General features: G+C 27.4%; 1 protein-coding gene across 1 annotated transcript in view; it reads left to right on the top strand.

The window, feature by feature from the left end:
• Positions 1-15,841, top strand: part of LOC111628704 (ubiquitin carboxyl-terminal hydrolase 24-like) — a 174,286-nt gene that overhangs the window by 131,587 nt on the left and 26,858 nt on the right. The window contains 10 exon segments of the mRNA XM_023372539.1: positions 2,835-2,954; positions 3,380-3,539; positions 3,625-3,841; positions 3,914-4,017; positions 6,661-6,774; positions 7,173-7,195; positions 10,191-10,350; positions 10,436-10,652; positions 10,725-10,828; positions 13,472-13,585. Coding sequence (XP_023228307.1) covers positions 2,835-2,954; positions 3,380-3,539; positions 3,625-3,841; positions 3,914-4,017; positions 6,661-6,774; positions 7,173-7,195; positions 10,191-10,350; positions 10,436-10,652; positions 10,725-10,828; positions 13,472-13,585 — 1,333 coding nt within the window.

Raw genomic sequence — 15,841 nt, 5'->3', positions numbered from 1 at the left:
CCTGATCATTTACAGATCAATTCATCAACATTTTGACTAACATCATGTGGCTGGCCAGATCAAGTATCATTCAAGGATATACAGGCTTCATGAAACTGTTTACTCCATTCTTGCATCCATGTCAGGGACATGGTTATTCCCATATACACCAACTATTCTTCAATTGGGTACCCAAACACAAATGTCTTCAGCTGTGAGAAAGCATATAATGGCTCACTTATATGATTTGCATGCATTTGCATGCATTGCTCAACACTGCATTGCTCAACACTGTCTTTACAGTCAGACCTCAGGTTTCAAACTTAATTTGTTCCTAAAAGTTGTTTAAAAACTGATTTGTTCTAAAACTAAAACAAACTTTTCCATAAGAAACAATATAATATGGATTAATCTATTCCTGACCCTCAAAACAATTCTTTTTTTTTACCCTTTCAGCTATATTTCATTCATAAGAATGCTTACAAATGCAATGTAATATTATATTAATAAATATATAATATTATGTTACTAAATTTTTGTTATTTAATTTAACTTAAGCATATTTAAACACACATTCTTAAATAGATGCCATTTATATTACATGAATGTCAATTAATTTTGTTTTTATTAATTAATTTGATTTAAATTCAACTGTGGCACATACCAAAAAAACAGAAATAGTATCTTTTCTGCATGCACGTTGAAATCTAATTTAAATAGCAATGTCATCAATGATTTATGTGATGACATGTAATGATGCAGTGATCTTAGTATTACTTCTAAATCAGTAGTCATGTCACTGATTGGTTGGGCAGTTGACTTTCTTTAACAGAAAGTATAACGAGTTAACTGTCTGTGTCATCTATGGTCGGCTCTTGCTGAGTAGCTTATTCGGCAACTAGGGCAAATATGAGTTAAAAATTCTGTTCATGAACCAAATTGTTTGAAAAGTGAGTCACTTGAAAACTGGGGTTTGACTGCTTTCTAAACTACATTTCATACTTCACTTTAGACAATAACAAACTTCAATCCAATGCAGACAGCTGACATGGCCTTAAATCACATAACATTTGCCCTTATTGGTTCAATGTATGGTGTAGTCCATTTCTGATATAGTATCCAGGAGGAGGTGCAGGTGTCAAACCCAAGTGTCCCATTTTTAATTGAATGCCTCTTATAAATTAATAGATATTGCTTTTCAAACCAAATAAAAACAATGTTTTAAACAAAACTAATAGACAAAGAACATAATAACAGTATATATTGGGTTTTCTGCTAGGAGCGCTCGAACTTTGCCAGTGTATAGCGGCCATGTTAGTGAAACTACAGCTGTCAGATTTGTAGGTTATAGTAATTAATGTTGGTCAAATCATTATGGAAAATTACAGTGTTGAGCAATGCATGCAAATCATTAAAATTTACTATCAAAATGAGTGCTGAGTTTGAGCTACATTTCGTGCGCTATGTGATTTTTATGGTGCACACAATCAGGATCATTGTGTGCATCCTGTTGAGTCAACTGTTTGTCGTTTGGAGGCCAAATTCGAATCAGCTGGTTCAATAAATCAAACAATACCCGTACGTCATTGAAACGTGAAGTCTGCAGAAAACATTGCTGCAGTGAACAAGTGTGTGCGGGATAACCCATGGCAGTCAATTCCTCGTCGCATCCAAGAACTTGGCCTTTTGCAGACCTCAACTTGACGAATTTTGCATTGGGACTTGGGCCTGCACCTGTACAAAATTCAATTGACACAGGAACTGAATGACCATAGGCAGCATTGAGCATTTGCTGACTGGGCTCTGGAGCAGTTGGAAGTGGACCTTGATTTTGGACAGAAAATCATCTTCAGTGACGAGGCCCCTTTTCGGATGAATGGCTATGTCAACAAGCAAAATTGTTTCATTTGGGGTGATAACAATCCACATGAGACCCATCAGTTGCAAATGCATCCAGAAAAAGTCACTGTTTGATGTGGATTTTGGTTTGGCGGGGTCATTGGTCCGTACTTCTTCCAAAATGAAGCTGGCATCACTATAACTGTCACTGGCGAGAGGTACAGGTCAATGATAACCAATTTTTTGTGGCCTAAATTGGAAGATATGGATCTCAATGACATGTGGTTCCAACAGGACGGCATTACAACAGTGCATGCAACAATGGATCTTCTGCATGACAAATTTGATGGCATGGTTATCTCACATTTCAGTGATGTCAACTGACCACTGAGATCATGTGATTTAACGCCATTAGACTTTTTCTTATGGGGTTATGTTAAATCATGGGTTTATGTGAATAAGCTGCAGACAATTGATGCCTTAAAAGTCAACATAACCAATGCCATCAATGATATCAAGCCCAATTTATGCCGTCGAGTCATCAAAAATGACCTCTCATATATGTGCCACCCAGCGAAGCCGTGGCAGCCATTTGGCCGATATTATATTCCATACATAAGGTAATCGAATACTCTTTCAAGTAAAAAAATAAAATTAATGATATCTCATACACACCTTGTTTTATTTAAATTTGAAGTTCGAGCACCCATAATGGAAAACCCTATAGAATTATTATATTATAGGATTGCTATCTTTTATAAGTATTTCTATTAACATATTAATTTATAATTAGATTGAATATATTGATACCGTTACTTAACTATATAGCTTCAAAGGTAATTTAATGTTATTCTGACAGAAAAAAATCTATGAAAAAGCTTGGCTTATAAATATAAATATTACTAAGTTTTTCATTTGAGATATATTATTGTATTGATATAATTTTTAAAAAATTTTCTGTTTTAATAAATTAATAAATAACTGTTACTTTGTATTCAACAGACAAGATAATGTAGCAAATGTTGGAAAATGGTTTAAATTTAATGATACCACAGTTGAAGAATATGACTTTAATGATATTACATTGGAAGCAGAATGCTTTGGTGGAACTTACAAAGCTAAAGTTAGAGATTCTGGTAACTAAATATTTTTTTTTTTTTTTGCAATTTTTAAAATTAAATTTTATGTAAAACATATATGTAAAATTATAGTATAATCAAGAATTATTTAAAACAATCATCAGCTTTTGATTTATATTAGAATTAGAGAAAAATTATAGTTGCCCAAGGCACAGACTTTTAAGAATTTTATTTACCATATTTATTTAGTTAAATGTAGGAAATACATTTCAGGAATTAAAAAGTACTTCAATTTTGTATATTATAGAAATAACATAAGAGATATGTTTACTTATATTTTAAAAAAACAGCAAAGAAATAAATAAAACTCTTTATTTTTGTTTTTTCAACACTTGTTGAAATATACACTGTATAATTTTTATATATGATTTATTTATTATAATTTTAATAACAGCATTTTTGTAACATATATGCAATTTCAGGTAATTCTTATCCTGAGATTCGACAAAGGTATTGGAATGGCTATATATTATTTTATGAGAGAATGGAAGAAGCGATAAAAACACCAAGAACACCTCGAAAAATACCTGGACGATTTTCATTCAGGAAAACTGAGAAAGATAATATTGGTACACCAAATAAGTGAGAATTATAAATTTTTTTATATTTTTAACTCAAATTCTAAATATAAATTATTTTGTTACATTATTTGATTTTTTCATTAAAGAACAGTAAGAAAAAGTGGTACACATAGACATGGTGATAGCTTAAGTCAGCTAACACAATTGGTTGACAGAGGTGAAAGACAGGGACTGTTTTTGGATAAAATGCCAGCTAGAATACAGCAATTAGTAAGGGAAGAAAATTTAGTTTTTATGCACAATCGAGACATTTACAGCAATTCATATTTTAGTTTCATACAGCAAGTTGTTACTTGCAACATTGTAAGTAAAAATTTAATATTTTAAAAATTAATAAAGCTTTTCTTTTTATTTGATTTAAATTTATTATTTTAGGGAAATTCAAAGCTTTCTGATTATCCCAAATTAATGATTGAAAGTTTAAATTTAAGTGTCAATTTTCTTTTCAATACTTACTTACGTTATAAAAGGAAGATCAGGTTAGTTTTTTTAAAATTATGTTTAAAAAGAAATTTATAAATTAAATTTTAGTAAGTTATGAAAATGTTAAATATTTTTTATAATAAAGAATTTAAAATTTATGACTTTTTTATATTTCAATTATATTATTGGTAAAACATATTTATTAGAATTTTTGAAAAATTAAAAATTAAATGGCATTGTATCATTTATATACTCTATATATTATTGACAAGAAAAATTCTGTTGAAAAGATAATTAGTATTGGTGTTATACTTAATTGATGTTTATCATATGCTGAGTAATTTTTTCACATAATATTTGAGTATATGTTTAGCTAATGTGTTACGTTACTGCCTTACTGGATATTAGTACAATATTCATGTTTTAATTTTCAATCTAAAAAGAAAAAATAATTATTATTTTGTATACCAGTTTTAATTCAGTATACCAATTATAAGTTTTATTACATTTTTTTCCTTTATAGAATATCTTTTTCTTTAGTAATTAGAATTAGAAAATTGATTCTATTATTTGAGAAGAGAAATTATACCTAAAGGAATCTCTGGGTATCAGTGTCTATTCATTTATATCAGATAACTTTCAGATTAAAATAAAATAAGAGAAAATTGTTGTCATAAAAGAATATTATATTAGTTTGTGAACAAAAAAGTCACACCTCATTAACTTTGCTTACAATTACAATTCCAGATTGTATGGAATGTTTCAATGTGTTCATTCTAATCAGAATACAGCATTATATATAATTTATTTATAAATTTTAAATAAAAAGAGCGAAGATAAATTATTAAACATAAATATTGTAGATATTATTTAAAATTTAATAAATATTAGTAAATTAGTGATGGATATTGATAAAACTGAATTTCTTGACAAAATATTGGATTAAAATGCAATTTAATTCAGAAGGACAAATTATATTCATTATTTTATATAATTTCTAAAAAGTAGTAAATGTGGAATCATCCATTAACTACATAATGCTATTTTCAACTATCATCCCATCTTCTTGTAACACTTCATATTGTTGTCACACTTCATATTGTTGTCACACATACTCCCAAATTGAATATTTCACAGATGGGGATACAGAGCATTACATTGTTTTATTAATTACAAGTATTATGTACAAAGCAGTGACATAAACAGTACAATTGCCATAAAACACTTCAGAAACAAAAACAAATTATTCTGTTATCTAAGAGTTGCAATCCTAGTATTACATATTGTTTTTGTATACTACACATCCTTGTAATGCATTGTAATGATTACCTGCATACCCAATTACTGTATCTGAATTACATAATTTTTGGATAGCCCCATGTGATTTGAAAATAAAAAATTCATAAGCTAGAAACCAATAAAAAAAAATCTTTTTAATCAAATGTTCAGAATAATTGCAATTGCATATTTCTTGAGCTAAGGACGCAATGAGAATTTTCTGACAAACTAGTCTTAAACTTTATTAGCATTTTATAAAATAAAAAAAATTTAAGCTTGTTTACATATTTTTTTGCTTTGTTTGTTCACTGATTATAATCATTTAAATGTTTTAGAGTGAAAACTAGTGTAAATCAATTTTTTGATTTCATATGTTATGATTAATTTGCATTGCACTTTTATCATTTATTGCAAAGTATTGATATAATGCTACAATTTACACTAACAATTTCTAATTATGTAATTGTAATTAACATGTTAATTTTCATTTACGTTTTAGTAATTTTTAATGTAATAGTCAAAAATTCACATGTTTAAATTCACATGATTAAACTCCATGAAAAAAGTTTAATTAATGAAATAACAATATTTAAATGGAATATATTATTTACTGTGATTCTGATTTGCTTCAGTGCACAATGTAAATTATAGTCAACAGAAATAAATAATAATGAGTGTCTGAATGGAGAGGAGATAGAAAGCATTATTATCTAAGTAGAGCTTTAAAAAGCCAGAAAGAAAAAAATTAGTTATTGTGAAATGAAATGTCCTATTATGAAAATTTTTTTATGCTATTGCCTCATCATTTAGAATGAAAACATAGAGGATGAATATTATTCACTGTCTACGTTTTCATTTTAATGCCATTAAGTTTTTATTTAAATTAATAATTTTGGATTTACTTGAAAATTTGAAATATTAAAAAAAAAATATCAACATCATTATCTTTCTATATATATATATGCATTGGAAGGTAAATGAATAAATAATAATAACAATAATAAATAGATTATAGGTTAAATATTGATTTGGAAGTTCCAATATTTATACAGTAGAGTCCCGTACAATGTGGGGATTCATTACTCATTATAAGTAATCACGTTATCAAAACCTGCATTATCACACAATTTATGAAAGTTTAAACCTTGGCCTATAAGTTGAAAAAAAAAACGTATACCTCTGATGGACAAAATTCGAGGGTGTTGCTTGCTTTATTTGCATGTTGTACAGGACTCTACTGTATTTTATACATACATTGTTTTGATTTTCATAATGGTTTATATTTTTATTATTTGAATTTTAATTTATTTTTGTTTATTATTATAGATAAAAAATTGTGTTAGAGAATATTCTTTAAATATTTAATAGCAATTTAATAAATTTACTGCTGATACTTCCTTGTTCTGAATGTTTTATTTTAGTACTGTGATGACAGAATGGGTGAATTGTATTGAGACAATAATTAACAGTAATAAAGAAGCTACATTTTGGCTATTGAATTATTTAGCTAATACCAGTAGAATTAATTATTTAAAGTAAGTTCAATAATGTTTTTTTATATAAATTAAAATAAACATTTTTTTTAGTTTTACATTAGATTATGTTTAGTTAAATATTTTAAATAATATTTTATAATTTACTGTATATGTCAACATATGAGTGACTTTTTAAACCTCAAAAATCTCTCTAAAACTAGAAGTTGATTTGTATGGTGGGTATAAAATGTGAACGTTTACCCTTGAATGTGTGTACTAGTAAATCTGATGTATAATAAAATTCCAACTAAGATAACTTACTGAAGATTTTTAACAGTTGCTTTGTGCCCTTTATATGAACTATAAAAGGTAATAGTTGATATTTTTGCAATAGGCTACCATAAAACATATTCATGTTTCAATAGTAATTAGTAGTATAATTCAATATTAATTCATAGGCTAGAGCCTATGGTAGTCTATTGTATGATGGTATAGATTCAAACTAGAATTTTGAGCTGAAAATATTTAGATTGGCTTATATGATGGCATATATTGTAAATTAATTTTATTTTTGTTTTACTTAACATTTCAGGTATAATAACTATTTGAATAATTATATAAAGAATTTTTAAAACTGAATTATTAATCTTAAACAATCACATTGTAAAAAGTTGTATAAGAAATTAATAGCATGGTATACATCCAAATTAAATTATTAATTCACATAAGAATTAATTTTAATTAAAGTTAGTAAAATCTGTAAGAGAGGAACAAATTTAATTAAAATAATTAAATGTAATAAATATTTCTCGAATTTGTATTGATCTTAGCATTTTGGAATAAATGGAAATAGACATTGACAAAAAAAGACTTATAATTTTAAAGCTTAATTTTTTCTTTTTAACTATTTTTAAAAAAGTATTTTCAAAAAACTAAAAAAGTTATTTAGATGAATCCAATGTTAATAGAAATGTAGAAAGATGAAAAATAAAAATCTAGAACTAGTAGATGCAAAGAAAAGCAAAGAAAAAAGTACATCATTAATATTTCACAATAGAATAAACTTTTATTAGTTTATATGTTAAGTTATAAGTTTGTGTGACCGGAGAGTCGACACCTCTTTAGTGCCTCTTCAGGACTAACACCACTGTGTTCCGATTGACATGGAAGCCAAGATGGCATGTTGATTTGGTCACATGAGCGGCCACATGCATGGGTGTTTGGATCCAGAAGGAGATGGGTTGAGAGACAAAGTACTGCAAGTAAAATACTCAGATACGAAAGTTAACAACTAAATAACCATTTATTTTTAACAAAGAGGAATACATGATACAATATATCGACTTAACCTATCTATCTAGCAATCATGTGAGAGAGAGTTTACAATTGTTTGTGAGTTGGGAAATACCTGCATTGATGGAGATGATTCTTGATTTGAGGTTGAGATTAAGATCTTGAGGGTTTGGATTTGGATCATTCTGGACCAGTCTGGATCAAAAAAATTATTCTTCTAGGCACAGTTGAAGGTAACGTGAAAATCCGACAGGGTACGATTGGGACTGACATATGAAAATTTTGATGACAAATCCAAGAGTGACTGGCGAAAACTGCCTAAACTTGTAGTTGCTGGCTTTATTGACTTGGAGAAATTGAGATAGTAGGTCGGGAGGTTATGAGAAAGCATCACTGTCACTACTGAGATCATACTCTCAGAAAGGAAGACACACGTTTTGGTTAATACCAAGCATGGAAGAACGAGTCAAAGAACTCAATTGGCTCCCTATGGATCACATCAATTGTCAACTATATACAGGCCATGGGAATTGCTACTCATACTTAAAGAAAATCGGTAAAAGGCAATCAGAAGTATGCGATTGTGGTAGCGGCATTCAAGACATAAGTCATCTATTACTTAACTGTTACAAGTATGATAAAGAAAGGACAGAAATTCTAAGTCTTCATCATTTAAACACTGGAAATAATGACCTACAACTCTATAACCTCATCAGAGATAAGTGCCTCAAACATGACCTCAGGACCTTCGTGAGAAGGACACTTTTGTAAAGGTGATGGAGAAAGTCCTCTTCACCACCTATTGACCGGAAAGCTTCCGGCACATGCTTGTCAAGTTAGACAAGCAGGCTGTACAGTGTTATTTATGTATTTTATAACTTTTTACTCTATGTACTTAATGTCAATTTGTAATAATGTTAATTTTAATAAACGAAACGTCCTCCTTGTGATGTGAAAACGGGACAAGGATGATTCTGATCCCCGAAAGGGGAAATGATGACCATCAAATGAAAAAAAAAAAAAAAAAAAAAAATGAAATGTCACTACTGAGAACTTAACAAATGATTTACTTCCAGGTGTGAAAGTTGATGTTACCATGTTAAATTGTTTACGCTGAAGTCTGATTCCTCACATTTATTACTTGATGGATTTAGCACAACATCTAACATAAGAGAAATTTAATAAATTTTCTGTTTACAATAATTGTTTCTTTACAATATAAGTTAAAAATTTGTCTAATTACAGTAGAGTCCCAAAAACTTGGCACTCGATAACTCAGCCACACCCTAACAGGGTGAAAAAACCCCTAGTTAATTTTCATTATAGACATCTTTATGCCTCATAAAGTATTTTTCTGAGGTCTGTCTTATCAGGTAAATTACTGTACACTGTGTATTCATTAATTTTCANTTAATTTTCAATCTAAAAAGAAAAAATAATTATTATTTTGTATACCAGTTTTAATTCAGTATACCAATTATAAGTTTTATTACATTTTTTTCCTTTATAGAATATCTTTTTCTTTAGTAATTAGAATTAGAAAATTGATTCTATTATTTGAGAAGAGAAATTATACCTAAAGGAATCTCTGGGTATCAGTGTCTATTCATTTATATCAGATAACTTTCAGATTAAAATAAAATAAGAGAAAATTGTTGTCATAAAAGAATATTATATTAGTTTGTGAACAAAAAAGTCACACCTCGTTAACTTTGCTTACAATTACAATTCCAGATTGTATGGAATGTTTCAATGTGTTCATTCTAATCAGAATACAGCATTATATATAATTTATTTATAAATTTTATGTAAAACATATATGTAAAATTATAGTATAATCAAGAATTATTTAAAACAATCATCAGCTTTTGATTTATATTAGAATTAGAGAAAAATTATAGTTGCCCAAGGCACAGACTTTTAAGAATTTTATTTACCATATTTATTTAGTTAAATGTAGGAAATACATTTCAGGAATTAAAAAGTACTTCAATTTTGTATATTATAGAAATAACATAAGAGATATGTTTACTTATATTTTAAAAAAACAGCAAAGAAATAAATAAAACTCTTTATTTTTGTTTTTTCAACACTTGTTGAAATATACACTGTATAATTTTTATATATGATTTATTTATTATAATTTTAATAACAGCATTTTTGTAACATATATGCAATTTCAGGTAATTCTTATCCTGAGATTCGACAAAGGTATTGGAATGGCTATATATTATTTTATGAGAGAATGGAAGAAGCGATAAAAACACCAAGAACACCTCGAAAAATACCTGGACGATTTTCATTCAGGAAAACTGAGAAAGATAATATTGGTACACCAAATAAGTGAGAATTATAAATTTTTTTATATTTTTAACTCAAATTCTAAATATAAATTATTTTGTTACATTATTTGATTTTTTCATTAAAGAACAGTAAGAAAAAGTGGTACACATAGACATGGTGATAGCTTAAGTCAGCTAACACAATTGGTTGACAGAGGTGAAAGACAGGGACTGTTTTTGGATAAAATGCCAGCTAGAATACAGCAATTAGTAAGGGAAGAAAATTTAGTTTTTATGCACAATCGAGACATTTACAGCAATTCATATTTTAGTTTCATACAGCAAGTTGTTACTTGCAACATTGTAAGTAAAAATTTAATATTTTAAAAATTAATAAAGCTTTTCTTTTTATTTGATTTAAATTTATTATTTTAGGGAAATTCAAAGCTTTCTGATTATCCCAAATTAATGATTGAAAGTTTAAATTTAAGTGTCAATTTTCTTTTCAATACTTACTTACGTTATAAAAGGAAGATCAGGTTAGTTTTTTTAAAATTATGTTTAAAAAGAAATTTATAAATTAAATTTTAGTAAGTTATGAAAATGTTAAATATTTTTTATAATAAAGAATTTAAAATTTATGACTTTTTTATATTTCAATTATATTATTGGTAAAACATATTTATTAGAATTTTTGAAAAATTAAAAATTAAATGGCATTGTATCATTTATATACTCTATATATTATTGACAAGAAAAATTCTGTTGAAAAGATAATTAGTATTGGTGTTATACTTAATTGATGTTTATCATATGCTGAGTAATTTTTTCACATAATATTTGAGTATATGTTTAGCTAATGTGTTACGTTACTGCCTTACTGGATATTAGTACAATATTCATGTTTTAATTTTCAATCTAAAAAGAAAAAATAATTATTATTTTGTATACCAGTTTTAATTCAGTATACCAATTATAAGTTTTATTACATTTTTTTCCTTTATAGAATATCTTTTTCTTTAGTAATTAGAATTAGAAAATTGATTCTATTATTTGAGAAGAGAAATTATACCTAAAGGAATCTCTGGGTATCAGTGTCTATTCATTTATATCAGATAACTTTCAGATTAAAATAAAATAAGAGAAAATTGTTGTCATAAAAGAATATTATATTAGTTTGTGAACAAAAAAGTCACACCTCATTAACTTTGCTTACAATTACAATTCCAGATTGTATGGAATGTTTCAATGTGTTCATTCTAATCAGAATACAGCATTATATATAATTTATTTATAAATTTTAAATAAAAAGAGCGAAGATAAATTATTAAACATAAATATTGTAGATATTATTTAAAATTTAATAAATATTAGTAAATTAGTGATGGATATTGATAAAACTGAATTTCTTGACAAAATATTGGATTAAAATGCAATTTAATTCAGAAGGACAAATTATATTCATTATTTTATATAATTTCTAAAAAGTAGTAAATGTGGAATCATCCATTAACTACATAATGCTATTTTCAACTATCATCCCATCTTCTTGTAACACTTCATATTGTTGTCACACTTCATATTGTTGTCACACATACTCCCAAATTGAATATTTCACAGATGGGGATACAGAGCATTACATTGTTTTATTAATTACAAGTATTATGTACAAAGCAGTGACATAAACAGTACAATTGCCATAAAACACTTCAGAAACAAAAACAAATTATTCTGTTATCTAAGAGTTGCAATCCTAGTATTACATATTGTTTTTGTATACTACACATCCTTGTAATGCATTGTAATGATTACCTGCATACCCAATTACTGTATCTGAATTACATAATTTTTGGATAGCCCCATGTGATTTGAAAATAAAAAATTCATAAGCTAGAAACCAATAAAAAAAAATCTTTTTAATCAAATGTTCAGAATAATTGCAATTGCATATTTCTTGAGCTAAGGACGCAATGAGAATTTTCTGACAAACTAGTCTTAAACTTTATTAGCATTTTATAAAATAAAAAAAATTTAAGCTTGTTTACATATTTTTTTGCTTTGTTTGTTCACTGATTATAATCATTTAAATGTTTTAGAGTGAAAACTAGTGTAAATCAATTTTTTGATTTCATATGTTATGATTAATTTGCATTGCACTTTTATCATTTATTGCAAAGTATTGATATAATGCTACAATTTACACTAACAATTTCTAATTATGTAATTGTAATTAACATGTTAATTTTCATTTACGTTTTAGTAATTTTTAATGTAATAGTCAAAAATTCACATGTTTAAATTCACATGATTAAACTCCATGAAAAAAGTTTAATTAATGAAATAACAATATTTAAATGGAATATATTATTTACTGTGATTCTGATTTGCTTCAGTGCACAATGTAAATTATAGTCAACAGAAATAAATAATAATGAGTGTCTGAATGGAGAGGAGATAGAAAGCATTATTATCTAAGTAGAGCTTTAAAAAGCCAGAAAGAAAAAAATTAGTTATTGTGAAATGAAATGTCCTATTATGAAAATTTTTTTATGCTATTGCCTCATCATTTAGAATGAAAACATAGAGGATGAATATTATTCACTGTCTACGTTTTCATTTTAATGCCATTAAGTTTTTATTTAAATTAATAATTTTGGATTTACTTGAAAATTTGAAATATTAAAAAAAAAATATCAACATCATTATCTTTCTATATATATATATGCATTGGAAGGTAAATGAATAAATAATAATAACAATAATAAATAGATTATAGGTTAAATATTGATTTGGAAGTTCCAATATTTATACAGTAGAGTCCCGTACAATGTGGGGATTCATTACTCATTATAAGTAATCACGTTATCAAAACCTGCATTATCACACAATTTATGAAAGTTTAAACCTTGGCCTATAAGTTGAAAAAAAAAACGTATACCTCTGATGGACAAAATTCGAGGGTGTTGCTTGCTTTATTTGCATGTTGTACAGGACTCTACTGTATTTTATACATACATTGTTTTGATTTTCATAATGGTTTATATTTTTATTATTTGAATTTTAATTTATTTTTGTTTATTATTATAGATAAAAAATTGTGTTAGAGAATATTCTTTAAATATTTAATAGCAATTTAATAAATTTACTGCTGATACTTCCTTGTTCTGAATGTTTTATTTTAGTACTGTGATGACAGAATGGGTGAATTGTATTGAGACAATAATTAACAGTAATAAAGAAGCTACATTTTGGCTATTGAATTATTTAGCTAATACCAGTAGAATTAATTATTTAAAGTAAGTTCAATAATGTTTTTTTATATAAATTAAAATAAACATTTTTTTTAGTTTTACATTAGATTATGTTTAGTTAAATATTTTAAATAATATTTTATAATTTACTGTATATGTCAACATATGAGTGACTTTTTAAACCTCAAAAATCTCTCTAAAACTAGAAGTTGATTTGTATGGTGGGTATAAAATGTGAACGTTTACCCTTGAATGTGTGTACTAGTAAATCTGATGTATAATAAAATTCCAACTAAGATAACTTACTGAAGATTTTTAACAGTTGCTTTGTGCCCTTTATATGAACTATAAAAGGTAATAGTTGATATTTTTGCAATAGGCTACCATAAAACATATTCATGTTTCAATAGTAATTAGTAGTATAATTCAATATTAATTCATAGGCTAGAGCCTATGGTAGTCTATTGTATGATGGTATAGATTCAAACTAGAATTTTGAGCTGAAAATATTTAGATTGGCTTATATGATGGCATATATTGTAAATTAATTTTATTTTTGTTTTACTTAACATTTCAGGTATAATAACTATTTGAATAATTATATAAAGAATTTTTAAAACTGAATTATTAATCTTAAACAATCACATTGTAAAAAGTTGTATAAGAAATTAATAGCATGGTATACATCCAAATTAAATTATTAATTCACATAAGAATTAATTTTAATTAAAGTTAGTAAAATCTGTAAGAGAGGAACAAATTTAATTAAAATAATTAAATGTAATAAATATTTCTCGAATTTGTATTGATCTTAGCATTTTGGAATAAATGGAAATAGACATTGACAAAAAAAGACTTATAATTTTAAAGCTTAATTTTTTCTTTTTAACTATTTTTAAAAAAGTATTTTCAAAAAACTAAAAAAGTTATTTAGATGAATCCAATGTTAATAGAAATGTAGAAAGATGAAAAATAAAAATCTAGAACTAGTAGATGCAAAGAAAAGCAAAGAAAAAAGTACATCATTAATATTTCACAATAGAATAAACTTTTATTAGTTTATATGTTAAGTTATAAGTTTGTGTGACCGGAGAGTCGACACCTCTTTAGTGCCTCTTCAGGACTAACACCACTGTGTTCCGATTGACATGGAAGCCAAGATGGCATGTTGATTTGGTCACATGAGCGGCCACATGCATGGGTGTTTGGATCCAGAAGGAGATGGGTTGAGAGACAAAGTACTGCAAGTAAAATACTCAGATACGAAAGTTAACAACTAAATAACCATTTATTTTTAACAAAGAGGAATACATGATACAATATATCGACTTAACCTATCTATCTAGCAATCATGTGAGAGAGAGTTTACAATTGTTTGTGAGTTGGGAAATACCTGCATTGATGGAGATGATTCTTGATTTGAGGTTGAGATTAAGATCTTGAGGGTTTGGATTTGGATCATTCTGGACCAGTCTGGATCAAAAAAATTATTCTTCTAGGCACAGTTGAAGGTAACGTGAAAATCCGACAGGGTACGATTGGGACTGACATATGAAAATTTTGATGACAAATCCAAGAGTGACTGGCGAAAACTGCCTAAACTTGTAGTTGCTGGCTTTATTGACTTGGAGAAATTGAGATAGTAGGTCGGGAGGTTATGAGAAAGCATCACTGTCACTACTGAGATCATACTCTCAGAAAGGAAGACACACGTTTTGGTTAATACCAAGCATGGAAGAACGAGTCAAAGAACTCAATTGGCTCCCTATGGATCACATCAATTGTCAACTATATACAGGCCATGGGAATTGCTACTCATACTTAAAGAAAATCGGTAAAAGGCAATCAGAAGTATGCGATTGTGGTAGCGGCATTCAAGACATAAGTCATCTATTACTTAACTGTTACAAGTATGATAAAGAAAGGACAGAAATTCTAAGTCTTCATCATTTAAACACTGGAAATAATGACCTACAACTCTATAACCTCATCAGAGATAAGTGCCTCAAACATGACCTCAGGACCTTCGTGAGAAGGACACTTTTGTAAAGGTGATGGAGAAAGTCCTCTTCACCACCTATTGACCGGAAAGCTTCCGGCACATGCTTGTCAAGTTAGACAAGCAGGCTGTACAGTGTTATTTATGTATTTTATAACTTTTTACTCTATGTACTTAATGTCAATTTGTAATAATGTTAATTTTAATAAACGAAACGTCCTCCTTGTGATGTGAAAACGGGACAAGGATGATTCTGATCCCCGAAAGGGGAAATGATGACCATCAAATGAAAAAAAAAAAAT

Source organism: Centruroides sculpturatus, unplaced genomic scaffold (genome assembly GCF_000671375.1).
Source record: "Centruroides sculpturatus isolate CEXI.00-Female unplaced genomic scaffold, Cexi_2.0 scaffold30, whole genome shotgun sequence".
NCBI classification, from domain to species: domain Eukaryota; kingdom Metazoa; phylum Arthropoda; class Arachnida; order Scorpiones; family Buthidae; genus Centruroides; species Centruroides sculpturatus.
The sequence above is the reverse complement of the archived record's forward strand: the minus strand, read 5'-3'. Positions and strand labels throughout refer to the sequence as shown.